This window comes from Zootermopsis nevadensis, unplaced genomic scaffold, assembly GCF_977971745.1.
Source record: "Zootermopsis nevadensis isolate Lab colony 2312 unplaced genomic scaffold, Znev_1.0 Znev_ptg000013l, whole genome shotgun sequence".
NCBI lineage: Eukaryota > Metazoa > Arthropoda > Insecta > Blattodea > Termopsidae > Zootermopsis > Zootermopsis nevadensis.
Genome location: NW_028259145.1, coordinates 6526030 through 6543251, shown reverse-complemented (window position 1 = coordinate 6543251; position 17222 = coordinate 6526030). Strand labels below are relative to the sequence as shown.

At 41.9% G+C, this 17222-nt stretch overlaps 1 protein-coding gene across 2 annotated transcripts in view; it reads right to left on the bottom strand.

The window, feature by feature from the left end:
* Positions 1–17222, bottom strand: part of whd (carnitine O-palmitoyltransferase whd) — a 52184-nt gene that overhangs the window by 25413 nt on the left and 9549 nt on the right. Inside the window, exons 1-6 of one of the 2 annotated variants that reach the window (XM_022062101.2) lie at positions 8096–8115; positions 7441–7600; positions 5810–5946; positions 5387–5663; positions 1175–1296; positions 145–346 (exon numbers count right to left, since the gene is read on the bottom strand). In XM_022062101.2, the coding sequence (XP_021917793.2) occupies positions 145–346; positions 1175–1296; positions 5387–5663; positions 5810–5946; positions 7441–7581 (879 nt within the window). In that variant the 5' untranslated portion in view covers positions 7582–7600; positions 8096–8115. Of the gene's footprint in view, positions 1–144; positions 347–1174; positions 1297–5386; positions 5664–5809; positions 5947–7440; positions 7601–8095; positions 8116–17222 lie in introns of those variants that run through there. The other variant, XM_022062102.2, reaches the window with a different exon arrangement.

Below are 17222 nucleotides of genomic sequence, written 5' to 3'. Positions count from 1 at the left end.
CGTCCCATCAGACTTTCCATCCTCCCACTAAATCTAGCCTATATCTTGCTGATTCTCTTGATATTGTGTTTAAAGAACCTGACCTATGGAGACTCCTGACCTTTACTGGCCTTTGTGTTCAAAACATAACATAGGTTAACATACAGGCTCCAGTTCCTGGCGTTCAATGAGGCGACGGAACTGCAAACAGATGCTGATGACAGTTGCAGCACGTGCTGCTTGGGTACGTACAGGGTTGATCAAGATAGCGTCAATACCATAGAAGTTTGAATTGACGACAAGAGGGGAGCGACCACGCAGGTACACATATTCCTCCCACCAGTCTGACACATAGTTAGTAGCCCACCTGTAAACACATGTCACACCACGACTGTAAGAGAATGCAAAAATATTCTGTTGTCTGACACAAGGACTTAAGTTATAGCCTGAGTACTCCAAAAATTGTCTGTAAATGTTTCACATACCTAATTAATATAATAATAATATTTTATTCAATCAGGGAAAAATCTGTTAAACAAAAAAAGTGTTCTTTAAATTCATACATATTTTTCAATATTTTCCTTCATCTCGTTGTTTGGTTAAAAAATAAAAACAAAAGAAAACTGTCTGTCAGTTTCCAAAACATTATGCTATAACTAAATAAACAGGATGAAGGAAAAAAATCCCTGCCTCTCTTTAAAAAGAGAACCCAAATAACTCGAGGGCCTTGCGGTACTCAGGTGAAAAAAATGCTGCAACGAACATTGCAGAAAATTCTCACACTGCGGTAGACACATTTTAAAAATGTCAACTGAATGCACCTTTGTCTTAAAACTGAGTAAATTAAGCTTTAATATAAAAAAACACTGTCTAGAAATGTTAAAATTGTTTTCAATGAAGTGTTTGACAGTTTGGATGTTCTTATGGTCCATGTCCGACCTAATGCAATTCAAACAGAGAAAATTCTCACGCTGCATTCTTTCAATACACATCACATTTTTCTGGCGTGTAACCCTGACATGTAGAGGACCCCCTGAAAAAATTATTATCACATGACACACTGCACCGATATGATTTCAGTAAAAGTGAAGACAAGTATATTTTAATTCTTACAAGCCGTAATGCAGCACTTTCTACAGAAACAACCAAACAACTTCTAACGCCGAGACAAAGTGCAATGATAATATTAACTCACCATGACTTGAGAACAAGGTAACGCTGCAGTTTGGCACCAATTCCTCTCTCAAATTCACTAGCAAGCTTGTGCATCCTCGAATAATCTTCTTCACTCAGCAGAGGTCGCACACCCCGCAGATACTACAAATAATTACAAAGTCAGCCTCATGTCTAATAATGGAAAAAATCATTACATATAATAAAATTATTATTTACACAGAAATCCGAGAAAGATAACAGAATAAAATTAATATAACAAGACCACACAATATCCACACACAAGTCAAGTAAACAAATTGAAAATTATAATTACCAGTGAATGGATTTCTGGTACTTTTCTTTCTTGAGGATAAACAGTAAACTCATGAGATTACAATGTTTCTGAATGTTTGTTCCCCATACAACTTCTAAACAAATGGACTGATTTTCATCAAACACGGTATAATTTTATGCCAATGGGTGCAAATCCAAACCTCATACTTTCTCATTTGCAATTGATAATAAGACCATGGAGGCTGCATGAACCTGTGAGGTGAGTGTGGCACTGGGACCATTTAATACAGGGTCTGAGTTGATGCATGGAAGCACATCAACAAAACAGTGGCCACATAAATGTTTCCTTTAGATTTCAGTGACAGTGATACATAATGAACTGCTGTGAAACTCGGCATTTTACAAGCATGAAGAATGTAAGTAAAGTTTGTCCCACTATACGCCATGTAGGCGCTTGGGGGGAGAGGAGGTATAGCTCCTCTCTTCCTTGACCTCGGCACTAGATGGGGGTGAGTGGTCAGCATCACTCCCCGGCCGGCTTTACCCCCGGGAAAGGACCCCGGTACCCATTGCAGAGGAGGCTGGGTGGGCCCCAGAGCCGGTCTGGACGCAGAGGCTAGAGGAAAAATCCTCTGCCCCTGTCGGGGATCGAACCCCGGTCGTCCAGCCCGTAGCTAGTCACTATACTGACTGAGCTATCCCGGCTCACAAGCATGAAGAATAGTTTAAGTAAACAACTATGTATATCACAATGGCGCGGAACATTTAGGTAACTTCTAACAATATTTATATCAAAAGTATCTGTGTGTAAATACACAGAGTGACAAATAAAATATTCACACATTTATTTTTTTAACACATAATATAAGGAACAAATACCAAACTTTGCCTGAGAATTCAGTAGTTCACAGAGATTACTGTAGTTGGTAGGAGAATACTGTGCTGCTACTGATACAGCCGAAGCAAGTCAGTCTGTAAGATGGCAGATAACAGGAGTCCAATTGTCACACAGAAAGCAAAAGCAGTCGTTTCATTCATCTCTCTTTTTTTGTTGCATAAACAGAGTGCTCCTATAAGGCAGAGATGTTTACATGAACATTTCAGCACCAGGATTTAGTTAATGGCTGCATTTACTACATACAGTTAACTTCCCAATTGCACTACAGGACTCTGCAGTATGTTTCATTTAACTTGCCCAATCCCTCAGTAATTCTCAATGATATTCATCTCCCACTAGCACAACAGATCAAGCCAAACTGAAATATCTGTTGTCACAGATATCTCCACCATTCATACTGCTTTGGGATTTGAACCCTTTAAAACACAGGTGCAGACATGCCTCAAGTCAGGAACCTCATCCACCCAGAGTCTATCTTGTACGGTTCATTATTTCCTATTTATACCCAGTAAATATCCACATTTCTTTGCAATGCCCAATTGATTTTCATCTGAATTGTGTCATAAAATACACTGACTGGGAGGAACGTGTTCAGTCAGTCAATCATTCGAGGATCAGAAATTTTCATCCACTGATAACATTGTGGAATATTTCACAATCTCTTTATTCCAAGGCGTGCCTTCCCACACCTACCAACCATCCACGAGACATTGTGCGCCCGTTCCTTGCTGGAAAGATGAGTGTTGTGATGCTACACATGCTTGGAGAAAAGTTCTACAGCAGTTCCAAACCTACTTTATGATGGACAACCTGACCTGCTTCAAACATCTCAATGCTGAAGCTCAGCACACTGTACACGAAGCACATAATACGGTATTTGTCTCTAGGCTTTCCTGGCCTGTATATCTGGATGTCATATGGAACAAACTATGGCAAGCATCAGGTAAATGCAACTGGACTTCAAAACATGGCATCTCTTCTGGCAGAGCAATCATTATCTCCTGGACATAGATAATAAATTCTCTTCTTCTTCTATGACTCTCCAGTCCGTATTCGGTCCATGGCCTCCTCAATTCTCCTCTTCCATTCAGTCCTACTGTTAGGTCCATTCTGTCCGAGGCTCTGATTGAGGTTTCAAAACATCTGATAATAAATTACCCTGACCATTTTCATATATGTACATTTGTGACCATTATTATGATGATTCCCCGAAAGTTATAATAGATGGTGCAGAAATGTCGCCTCTGAATTTCACTTCTTGAGTCACCAAAGCTAATTTACATTTTACCATGTTAGATTAACTACTGTTTTTGCACATAACCTTTAATTGATTGGCCTTCACGTCAATACAAGTTCCTACCTAACCGTCATACTCTGTTTCTCTCTGCCTTCCATGTCTCTTTTTCTTTTCCTCCCCTTTCATATTTTTTAGTTATTTTTTCTCCTTTTCTATAATGAAAATGTGGTCTAGCGATTAGAACCCTGGGCTTGTAATACTGGGGTCCTGGGTTCGATTCCCGGCGGTGCTCAGATTTACAACTTGTGTTGGGCAAGGCCGTGGTCTAGGCATCTCGGAGTTTTCCTCCGGGGTTTCCCCAGTTTCTCCCTGGCATCCCAACAATTACTCCACTTTCATCACCATCTCGCAAAAAGGGGGTCAGAGCAGGAGCGTTAAATGTTGCGGTCCTGATCGAACCCATGTACTGATGGGTCATGAATCCTGCTAACCACCAATGCACACCATGCTGAATGGTGTGTATTGGACACGAAAAAAAATGAGAATAAATTCCAAATAATACTATAGCACAAGATGTTAACAAGAAGCTTTGTTCTGAAATAATTAAGTGTGCTTTTTACTTCTCCATATAAAAACATAAAATTATGACCTTTGCTAAAATGTTGGAAAGTCTTGAACAGTTGATGCAGACTATCCTCCAAAACCGAAGCTTCCATCCTTGTTAAAACTTTATAATTTTCAGAAACAGACTTAAAATTCTCTATTTTCCATGTACCTTTTCAACGCAAAAATAAATGTGATACATTTCTGTAGACATGTTTATATTTATCACCATCACCTTCATAGAGCCAGTTAACGTGAACTGGGAAGGATGAAGACCTGTGCATGCAGTTTCCCACAGTTACATGTGGGTGTTGCCCTGAGTTTATTACACAATATGAGCAATAAATATTATGATGTGTCTATGACCTCCTGGAAAATACTGGATGCTTAAATTCTGTTCATGCTCACATGCAGAACATTCTGCACGTGATGCCAAGAGCCACGCAAAAATGGAAATTTTCCACGACATCCAGTGACTGTGAATGCCGAGCCACACGAATCCATGTCACAACCACTGCTGTAGTAAAATTTATGTGCCAGTGCATAAACCATTTGCACTGATGAATCAGAGAAAATCAATGCATTTCAGGACACAGACTGACAAAGTCATCAAGAGATTCTGTACACCAGTGGTCCCCAACCTTTTTGTGCCTACGGGCACATTTGATTATTTATGAGATCGTGGCGGGCACTAACCAATTAACAAAGCCAAATTTTCTTTTCTCTGGACAAATAAGATATGGACACCAAATAATACACAAAACAACATGACGTTTAATGATACAAGAAAACATGCAATCAAAAATACGTAGTTTTATAAGTACAATTATTATTACTCAAGTGGGAAGTTAGTGTGATGTTTGGCACTGCATTTCATTGGGCAGTTTTTTCAAATTTGGGAGTGTAGGATGATGTTGCTGCTCACAAACAATCGTCAAGATGGACATCAGTAAGTCAAGATCTGCGCTTTGATTTTATAATGTTCGTGGTTGAACGGCCTTCATTATTCAGTATAACCTCTTTCCGTAACAACGTGGGCACCCAAAAAAAAGCCTTGGCGGGTGCTGCGTTGGGGACCACTGCTGTACAGGGTGCAACAGTGACAGTTTCAGTCTAGTAACTTTCTGAAATCAAGTCTCATGAATGAAACCACTTGTTTAGAGTTGATTTCATTATTCTTTTAACATGAGTACAAAACTAATTAGAAACATAAATCTTACCCTGCTCATGGTGTCCTTGAGAGACGGAAGGGGCAGGCGTGGAAGAGACCCTTGGTAGCTGTAGAGCAACGGCTTGCTACCACCGGAGAGAATTTTTACAAAAAGGAACCAAATCATGGTACACCTGGAAATGACACGACCCTTCCCTCGCTGCTCATACATCCAGCCTTTGTACATGAGAAGTATCTTGAGCAAGTAGCGAATTGAGTAGATTATTGCAAGCCAAACAATCAAGCCCAGTAGCGTACATGCCACTAGCTCCCACAGCAGCGTTGACCTAACATCAAACAAACATTAAAGGGTGAATATCATATAATAGTATGCTGTACAATCAATACAGGCAATATCCAATTCTGTAGGTTTCTAAATTATAAACGGGCAACGGGTTTGGTTACAGAATGACTTGAATGTACAAATACATACGCTGGCAACAGCATCAAGACTATATGGACAGACGTGTGAATTATCCCGTATTTAGCGAAGTGCACTGCTGCCAAAATGGCAACAATTGCCCAAAGGCTCTGTAATGGAGCTGGATAGATCCCATTCTTGATATTATTCTGAAAAAGAAAATCGCATACGTTAGTTCTTACAAAATAAAAGTAGAGAGAAACGAAAAAAAGAAATCATGAAAGAAACAGACACACATTCTAATAAATAAGAAAAACATCAATAAGTTTTATTAATACTGTAAAACTGTTTCTGTCTCTTGATGGATTCTTACTCACAAAATCCTTGCTGATTCTTTCTCTGCATAAGTAATGTGGTACTCATGCACACTACAAGACATTTAATTTCTTTATGAATAAAGTTTGTGGCTAACTCGCATGCCCACAAGTGTAAGATTTGTTTACAGAACACTTTAAAGTATGAGCACATTTCTACACCAGCAAGGTTTACAAATTTAGAGGAAACTTTTTTCAGTGCACATTTATGTATGGAACTGCACAATAACATACATCACAATGTTAATATACACCAGAAGTTCTAGAGAAACATCTTCATAAAACATTCTGCAGTACCATCTACTCTGTATGCTATAACCTTCATTACTGGGCTTGAACAGCATTAATTGTTTAGAAGTACCAAACTTTTTGATTAAATAAAGTAAAGTTTGTGCCATACAGGCACTTGGGGTGAGTGGTCAGCATCACGCCCGGCCGACTTTACCCACGGGAAAGGACACCGGTACCCATTGTAGAGGAGGCTGGGTGGGCCCCACAGCCGGTCTGGACACAGATGCTAGAGGAAAAATCCTCTGCCCCTGTCGGGGATCGAACCCCGGTCGTCCAGCTCGTAGCTAGTCACTATACTGTCTGAGCTACGCCGGCTCATAACCTTTTTGATTAACAATGCCAAATGTAGGTTCACAGTGAGCCAAATCCTTCAAATTGGTAAACTTGGTATGAAACCCAGTTTTGGGGTTAAGGACGATCGAGTCTGTTACTTCATGTGTGCATGATTAATTTACATTCTGTTTCCATGTAACAGACGATATTCTGCATTTAACAGATACTGGAGAAAAACAATTGGAGTACAATGACTCTGTTATGAGACAAGTACTGCATAGAATCCCAACAAATTCAACAAACTAACAAAACTAGTTATGGTATAGAAGGAACCTACTGTAAAATGCAAATGGGTAAACATTTGTCTGATGCATTTCCTGTTCAGAATTGTCTAAAAGGAAGACATGCTTTATTGCAATTGCTTTTTCTTGCTTTAGTATATGACACGAGGACGGGCGCAAGAAAGTCAGGAGAGACTGAAAATGAAGAGGACACTTCAGCTCGTGCTGATGATGTTAGTTCAATGGCTAGAAACATGAATACCACGAAAATAGGAAGGTGTCTCATATACCAGTGTGACATATGAGAACTGCAAAAAAGTTTAATTATAAATAATCATTAATTAAAAAAGTGTTAACAAAGGCACATTCAGTGAAGATATGTTACCCAAACAAAATAATTAAAATACCCTGTTGAATTTTCCATGTAATAATGACAAATCTATACAAACATCATTGAAGTTAAATATGAGTGTAACATTTTTACCTTGAATCTAGCAAGCCGTTTCTTCCACGAGCGAATTCCAGACTGCCAGACCAGGTGCAGGACTTCCCGATCAAAGTTGACATCCCAGCCTTCGTGAGTGATAGAGAAGGAGAACGCAACAGCTGAGTGGGCTTCTGCCATCCCGTGGTCAGCTAAGCAGCTGGAACAGACACAGGCGATGTCATCACACATGAAAACTGCTTCATAAATTAATCTATATCAGAACAATAAGTCAGATCTGACGTTCTCACAGTCATGAGGATAATTGGTATCCACTGTTCGTCAGGCAATTGAAAAGCTTTGACCTTGGCAGCACGGAAGGCCGACAGCAACAACGTGTCTAAAAATCGATGCAGTCCAGTTGAGAAAATAATGCGCCATATTTTGTGTCTTCTATTTGTTTACGACATAAAATGAACACTTTACAAATGACCAGCAGTCGAAAGAAGGGCAAAACCATGCATAGGGAAGCTGTGGAGATGATAAACCAAGTGTATGTCAACTACCAGTGTAAACGAGGAGTGGATTTGACCTGCAGACGAAGGAACATCAAATTATTGTGAAGTGTCAGAGTCAACAATGAAACTAATTTGAAAGAAGAACAGAAAGAAAAATGATCCAGTTTTAAGCCTTGTAAAGCAAGATTCGTGCATACCCAGAACAACGCTGGCACTGCCAAGGCCAAACGTTTTCTTCTGTATCTACGAATGCACTTAGGCATCTCAATGTAAAACAAAAGTCAGAAGAACAGCAGCGAGCGCGCGCGCACACACACATCAAAAAGAAACCAGTTTCTGGAAGTTGCCTCAACAGTACAAGTGAAGTGACTCTTCACAGAAACTGCTTCACAAAACCGAATCCCATTGTAGTCCCAACTCGATGTTTACAGATGTTTTAAAATAACAGTTACATGCCCGAAGTATAATTCTTTCCCCAAAGAAATAAAATACCCCATTTTAAGAAATACGTGGTCAAAGGATAACTGTAGTGAATATGCATTGGTGACTGTACAATGATGAATATACAGGGTGATTCTAACAGGACTTTACAACTTTCAAAGTGTATAGAAATTTAATCAGAAAGCTTACAGAATCAGTTAATGTGTCATTTTGTAGCAAAACAAATCAAGTTTGACTCACGTTGTGCTGTAGAAACGAATTCCGTCACCGCGAGCGCAAGCGGCAGTGCATTTCAAAATGGCTACTTTCACAGGTGCGGATCGCGCTCGCTGTGTGCTTTGGTTTGAAGAAACGAAATTGGAGACAATGGTTCAACGGAATTTTCGCACCCAGTATGGCAAGGATCCTCCCAGTAGACCTATAATTTACTCTTGGCACAAGAATTTTGTTGAGTCTGGTTGTTCTGTTCGCCATGACAAATCTCCAGGTCGCCCGCGTGTTTCTGATTCTGTCGTGGAACGAGTGAGAGAGAGATTTGTCCGTAGTCATGCGAAATCAACGCGACGTGCATCTCGTGAGACTGGCATTCCACAACCGACCGTTTGGCGCGTGTTACGAAAACGTTTTCACTTAAAACCATACAGACTTACCATTGTGCAAGAAATTACTGACGGAGATAAAATGGCTCGTCAGGAATTCTGTGCAGAAATGTTGCATCGGATAGGGAAAGACGAAACATTACTTGACTACATAATCATTTCATGTCAGTGGTAAGGTGAACACCTGCAACTGCAGGATTTGGGGCAGCGAAAATCCACGTGCATCTCTGGAACATGTTCGTGACAGCCCAAAGGTGAATGTGTTTTCTGCCAGTAGCAAAGTTAAAGTGTACGGCCCGTTCCATGAGAGAACCATCAACTGTATCGTGTATCTGGATATGCTCGAAAATTTCCTCATACCACAGTTAGACGAAGATGGCCAAGGACGCATTCACTTCCAGCAAGGCGGCGCGCCACCTCACTACCTCACAGAAGTCCGGGATTTCCTCAATAACCGTTTCCCAGGTCGGGGGATTGGTCGAACAGGGCCGATAGCATGGCCACCTCGTTCTCCAGATTTGACACCTCTCGATTTTTTCTTATGGGGTTCCATTAAAGATTTTGCCACCCTTACCTGCCAGTCTCACTGAGCTCAAAGCTCGAATCACCGCCGCAGTTGCAGAAGTGACACTGGATATGTTGGATCGTGTTTGGCAAGAAATTGATTTCAGGTGGGATGTCTGCAGTATCACCAATGGCAATAACATCGAACCAAAATGATTGTTTGAGGTAAAACTTGATTTGTTTTGCTACAAAATCACACCTCAGCCGACTCTGTAAGACTTCTGAATAAATTTCTATACACTTTCAAAGTTGTAAAGTCCTTTTAGAATCACCCTGTATATTTATGTACCAGGGCATTGGGAAGAGCATTTTATTAGCTCTGCCTTTTATACAAGCCAAACAAATCCGCCCTCTTTGATGTTTTAGGTATTCAGTGGGCTGTAGCGCCGTGTAGCGTGGTAGGAGTTTCCCAGTTTTTCAAATGTCCTGGCTGTCTCCATCATCAGGGAGATGAGTCGGCTGGGATCTCTGAAACTCTTGTAAACTCTTATCACACTACACGGCGCAACCTAGAAGATAGCCGCCTTCATGTGGAGTGTTGTTTCGTCAGAAAATGACTGTTCAGATAGTCACCACCTTCTCGAAAAACACGCATCAACGTAGTAGCACTGTCTCTTCGCAGTCCCCCGGGGCCCTTAAACAGTTACTGGGAATGGCAAAACAAAAACAAGGCAAGGACAAGAAGAAAGCTTAATATAAAGTACGGAAATGCAATAAGCATTTTCAAACTTTATTCCAGTTTTGTGACTTGCCTTATGAAGCACATTAGGGCAAATGGTAAAAACAGAATGGGAAAAAAGCTGTGATAGTAAACAAAATAGTTCCTCTGAAGGTTATTTAAGAAAACTATAAAATTATACAAATGTCAATGCACGATGATAACCCTAAAGATCGAAGTGCCTTTAAAGCCAGGAACGTAACTCAGGCGCATGCGTCAAAAACTTCACGTTTAAAGACGCGAAGACAAAACTACAGAAGCAGGAGACGAGGAAAGGCAGAAACGAGAACAAATAAAATATTCTAACGAAATGTGAAATTCGAAGTGTGCCCGACGGTGAGGATGTGATCTATGTACCCAGGGTTGTACCGCTGTATGAACTTGTAGGTCACTGAGAGCGTTCTAGATTTCGCTTGAGAGGCCGAACTCAGCCCGTGGGCCTGACCTACAAAGCAAAGCAAACAAAACAACACCAGTCCAAATATTCTGGACATACGACGACGGACGCCAGCACCTACCGGATTTCAACCCTGCCGAAACGACGATTTTGAAACACCCAGGCAAGACAAGATTTTGGAAACTAACAGGGGGAAGGCTGGGGGAGTGATCATCATCCGGGGCGCCCCACAACCAGTAAAAAAAGATGGAGAGCGGGAAAAGGAAGGAGACGGGGGGGGGGGGTGTAGGGGCCCTCAAGTGGCGGAAATCCAAAACAAGGCACACCACAATCAATGCTCTAAAGAGTGGGAATCAATGGCGGCACGAAAGAGTCGAGAAATATTTGACACGACACGAACGCCATTGGTAATTTTCCAAGACGCACGCGGTTCTGCGATCTGCACGTGGCGTTCAAAGTTCCGAACGTTATGCAGGCAGCAATCGGAAGTGACACAGAATTATCACAAAACAAATGTTCGCAGTATCGGAAAAGGCAAAGCCTATACACGAAACATGAACAGAAGGCTTAAACTTGGCGACGGTCGAACCTGCGTACCGAAGGACAATTTGACACGAGGCATAATCCGCTCGCTGCACACGGCCTGGACACAAGCCTCGTCGTATATATTACACATAATGAAGTGCTAATGTCGAGTCTGCACACACGCGTACCGTGACGTGTAAATATGTACAGCTTTGGCAAGGGACGTCACTGATGACAACGGACAGTCTTGCCTCGCCATCTTATCCGAGAGGACGCCACATGACGACCGCCAGACCCGGTCACGAGTCCCAAAAGGGGCTCGACACCAAGACAGGCTGGATGACTGTTCTCTGTTGCAAAGGAACTTGGAGCATCGCCACTTCAGCCCCGAAGATGGAGGCATTAGTTCCTCCTAAACGTCGGCATATACCGACGAGTCTATTAATGCGCCAAGTCACACAACAAAATTATTATGAAGATAAACAGTCGACTCACCACACACAATGTTGTTTCAAGGTGAACCTCCTATCAGCCCCTTAAACTGAAGGTTGTATACAAAAAAATGGAGACAACATTTTTCTCATTCAGTTCCTGTACGCTGTAAAACATTCACGAGAATCGCCCAATCTTATCTTCCGTACTTCCCCTCCACCCCCGACCTGTCTATCTCAGGCACAAACTGGGGATTCACACCAAACGCGCACGTCCACTTCCTTCTTACCTCGATGACCATAAACCCGCAACTTGCAAGCAGCGTCACATCTCTCCATGCTTGTTACTAATTTTCCGACTGTTTCATGAGCATAACATCAGCGCATCATCGAATAACTTTTTCTTTTAGAAAGAGAAAAAAAGAGATGACCCCGAGAAAGCCCCACACGGCCATACCTTTAGACTGCGACCACTTGAACTCGGTCCGATTTAGAACATTATCCACGCTACAAGACCCGGTCCGTGTCGACCTCTAATCTGAGAGACCAACGCAAGGCCTCCTGGCCACAACAAAGTAATTATTTAAATAGGTTTACGTTTAGAAGGAGGGGCGTCGAATTCTACCCTCCGATTCGGGCTCTGTTTGGTACGTGCTTCACCGGAATGTCACAGTCCCCCGAAGAAGAGGATTTTCGTATCGTCGGTGATACACATTAGAACACGGAATACTATTAAGTTTGTCAGAAATGTCCGCGTCTTGTGTTTGCCAGGGGAACCCACTAGTGTGGTCCGTACATTCGCTAATTCACCAAGTGCCAATGCTGACGTATGTGATGGCTTAGTTTAATAATATTCCTTTATTTAATTAACTGAATATTGTATACATCTTTTTCGGACGCCCTGTGTGTGTGTGATTATTTTTAAATCACTGTTATTACAGCATCAAATTCTTTAATGAAGCAAAGATAAATTACTAGAATGATCAAATCGATGTCAAGATCAGGGCACACGTAGGACCGAAACGAGAGATTATTAAAAAATCCTGAAGGGAAGCAACAACTTCAGAGGCCTTGGCGCGGAGATAATATTAAAACGGATCTTAAATACGATGTGTGTGGATTGGATTCAACTGGCTTAGGATAAGATCCAGTGGCGGACTCTCATGAACACGATAATGGACGTTTAAAATAGAAACATGTTCTTGGCTGCCTGACGGTAAAGTTTCCCAAGAAGAACTCCGCTCGATTCACGGAGCTGGAGAAAATGCTGCCCTGTCCTGAGGTTCGTGGCTTAAGATTTGATGAACGTACGTATTGATTCTCATGCACAATCTGTGCAACATAAGATCGTATTAACATCCATGAGAGGGAAATATTAACATAATGCCGGCTTTTGCTGTCAGTACGCAGGAGCGAAATCGATATAATCATCATTTGCCCTCGTTTCCAAACTGCGCCTATCGCAAGTTCCTTCTGGGAAGGCGCCATACTGCGATCGCTGATACTTATTTAAATCTGTCACAAATTTCTCTGCTCTCTGCCGAACTGTTCAAGTTCAAAGTCTTCTCTCTTGGCCACAAGACGATCCAGCATCCTGAGTGTACGTTTAATAATTCCAGGATTACTCGTCCAATGGTAATTTTAAAAGCTTCTAACTTGCATAATGACGCTTACTTAAATATACAAACAGGAAACGTTTCTTCTCAAGTCACTGCGAACTCACTATTGTTCCACAGCCAAGAACTCGCCGTCACTCTGAAGGAAGTGTTAGTCATTAACCTTTGTTTCTATGAAATTATAATTACATTAACATATTGTATACATCCTAATTCAAATATCAAACAGGTTACAGACGCTTCCTTCAAGCCACAAGGACATCAAATTGTAATCTAGGGTGGAAGGAGGAATTTCCAAAACCTTAAAAATACCAGCATATTAAAAATGAAAACAATTTATATTTTTAAAGTAAACTTGGGTAAATTTGAAATTTAGAATACTAGAGGTCAGTATAAGAAAGAAAAATCGGTAAAACAAAACTGAAAATTTCCAAGAAACCACCAAAAGATCTACACGAAGAACCGAGTTCCTCCGGGCAGTTCTGGGCTTCGAACACGAGACCGAAGCATGTCACAGACCGACAGCGGATGTAATAAACACTGCAGAATATGTAACGTGCCAAGGCAAGGTAACAAATATCTACCTCACCGTTTAACTACGTTCGAAAGGCTCTGCATTACTCCCTCTCTCAAATTAACGTTCAAACTCTGCACGGTGATATAACCACATAAACCGCGCAGAACTGTGGGCCGACGGACGCTAAAAATATGGCAGCTAGGTAACAAAACCTCGTTTGAAAGACGAACGTGCCATTAATAAAGGCTGAAGGAAAACTCACTCCTGACAGAATCATCAAAAATAAATCATATTAAAATCAAAAGAACAAAAGAAGTGTTTTACCGCGTGTTGGAAATATCGCCCGCGTTCTGTATCGTCATTTAACACAGAATATCGACGAGACGCTTTAGGACCTGCGGGCTTTTTGTCTCGCGCAAACGGTTACCCAGAAGACAGCCATCTTTGGACTCACCGACGCGAGAACCTCGAATCCTACGACACACTGTCTAAACGTCCACCCCATCAATAATTCGACAAGGGAATGGTCCGGTTGGTCATGCCGAAACATCGCCTGAAATTTTGCTCGTCTACAGAGCCCATCGAGCATTGATGCAATTAACTTTATAAAATTTCATTGAGCCTCGGGTGTAATGTGCAATGAATGGTGGTGGGTTTCAAAAGATTGTTGTTGCTACTTTTGACGGGTATTTCTCCAGTATATTTTATATTAGGAATCAACACTCTCATTAGGTCTCTTCTCCGGACTAGGGTGTTAGCTTGAAGGTAATGGCTGCTCGTCATCGCTTGATGACCGACTGACTGGTACATCGCTATCAGGTTGTTCAGTACCTTCGTATTCATTGTCTAAAATGTCCAGCGTGTCAGTGGTTTCGACGAAATGATCTGGACAGAAATCTTGATTGTCCAAAATCTGCATAAGAAGGTCACACATCTGCTGGTTTTCAAACGTGTTGTGTGGACTAGCTGTAATACTGCGTCCTTCATAGTCGCAAAACGTTGACAGCGTTCCACATTGCAGTTCAAGATCTGCTAATCAAAGTGTCATTAAATCACCTCCTCTACTACGCGCAAACAACAATAGTTAAGCTTCTAGCTCCGCGGAGACTAATCTTTCACTGCCCTCTCAGCGCCTGGTCCACGCCCTCCGTTGCAATGTACCGGTGAATACCGCGCTGCTGTCACGCGCATGCGCAGCGGCGCGAATTTTAAATATACATACCAACTTTGAGCAATTTTTTCGCACCCTTGCACAGCGCATCATCAGCTGAAATTTTGTGTACAATCATTACTAGATGGGCTCTGTAGACGAGCAAAATTTCAGGTGAGGTTTCGGCATGACCAACCGGACCATTCCCTTGTGAGTGCTGCCTCACTCGTCAGAGTTGGTAAACGATAGGCGTTTCGGTTTTTAGGCACTACATCTTCAGGAAGCTCGGCGGCACGAGGATCTACCTGTCAAGAAATATGCCTGGAAAGACGGGCCGAAGTGCAGGGTGTTATATTTCGTTCCAGAGTTTTTGGCCTCTGAACTGTGTGAATTGGAACCTCGGAGCGAGTCACTCACCAGACGTTAGCTGGAAGGGATGGCAGGAGGCCGCGTACAGTTCACTCCAAATAAAATATCACCACGGCATGTAACACAGGAAAGTCGATTTCACTAGAAAATTAACACTGCGGAGAGTATTAGATGATTTTATCTTCTTCACAACTCTTAGGTCCTTTTCCAAATCTTCCACTCCTCACAGACCATCGCTTTCTGACATCACTCGATTCATCACTACCGATGCTGCTGTCCACTCCATTATCTTCAGTTATATATATTAGTGACAAAGCGTGACCTCCTTTGAAAGCGTAGCGAGAGGACACCTTAAGTGTTAAAACATCACCAACATTTTAAAAGCCTGACCAAGCGTGACTAACCGTGACGTACTGTAACGGCTTGACGAGATGTGGCCATAAGTGCCGAAAGGTGACGAATATTTTCAAAATGTTACCTAATCTAACAAACTAGCCTAAATAAACCTAACCTAACTTAACATACCCTAACCTAAACTAACTTAACCCAACCTATCCTAACCTCTCGTAACCTCATCTAACGTATTAAAAATTAGCAAAAAATAACCGAGTCTTACGTAACATAACGTAAGCGTGCCGAAACATGACTTAGTGACCACGCTTTCCGAGCGTGACAAAGCGTGTCTAGGCGTGACGTGCTTCGACGTCCTGAAAAGGGATCACCATAAGTGTCGAAACTAGACGAAGATTTACAACGCATGAATAAGCGTGACGTAATGTAACGGCGTGATGAGATGTTGCCATAAGTGTCGAAACGTGACGAAGATTTTCAAAACGTTAACTAACCTAACTTAACCTAACCCAAGCTTACATTTCTAACCTAACCTAACCCAAGATGTCGAAACTTAATCTAACGTATTACAAAGTAGCCAGAATTGACCGAGCCTTACGTAAGATAACTTAAGCGTGCCGAAGCGTGACCTGCTTTGACCTCGTGACAAGGGATCACCATGTGTCGAAACTTAACGAAGATTTACAAAGCGTAACTAGGCGTGACCTGCTATAAAGGATTGACGAGAGGTCACCATAAGTGTTAAAATACTACGAATATTTTAAAAGTGTCTAAGCCTGACCAAGCGTGCTCAAGCGAGACAAAGCGTGACGTACTGTACCAGCGTGACGAAATGTGGCCTGAAGTGTAGGAACGTGACGAATATTTACAAAGCGTAACCAAACGTGATAAAGCGTGATTAGGCGTGACGTAATGTAACGGCGTGACGAGATGGGGCCATATGTGTTGAAATATGACAATGATTTTCAAAACGTTACCTAACGTAACAAACTAACCTAAACTAACTTAGCTTAACCTAACTGAAATTAACCTAACCTACCCTAACCTAATCCAAACGAACGTATCCTAACCTAACGCCACCTAACCAAACCTGTCGTAACATCATCTACCGAATTGCAAAGTTGTCAAAATTAACAGAGCCATACGTAACATAACGTACGCGTGTCGGAAAGTGACTTAGTGACCACGTGTGCCCAGCGTGACAAAGCGCGACTTGCTTTGTCCTAGTGACAAGAGATCACTATATCAGTCGAAACTTGATGAAGACTTACAAAGCGTGACTAGGCGTCACCTGCTATAAAGGCGTGAAGAGGGTCACCATAAGTGTTAAAATACGACGAAATCTTGGAAAGTGTCTAAGAGTTACCAAGCGTGATCAAATGTGACAAAGCGTGACTAGGCGTGGCATACAGTAATGGCGTGACTAGATGTGGTCAGAAGTGTCGAAACGTGACGAATATTTACAAAGCTTAACCAAGCGTGACCAACACTGACAAAGCGTGACGTACTGTAAGGCAATGTCCTACGTAAGCGATAAGAAGCGAGCTGTGCGAGCTGCATAAGAAGCATGGGGTGTCATATGACATAAGGCAATCGCTTGTTGTGTCCTCCGTGAGAGAAACACACGGCCTTCCTGCGCATGCGCC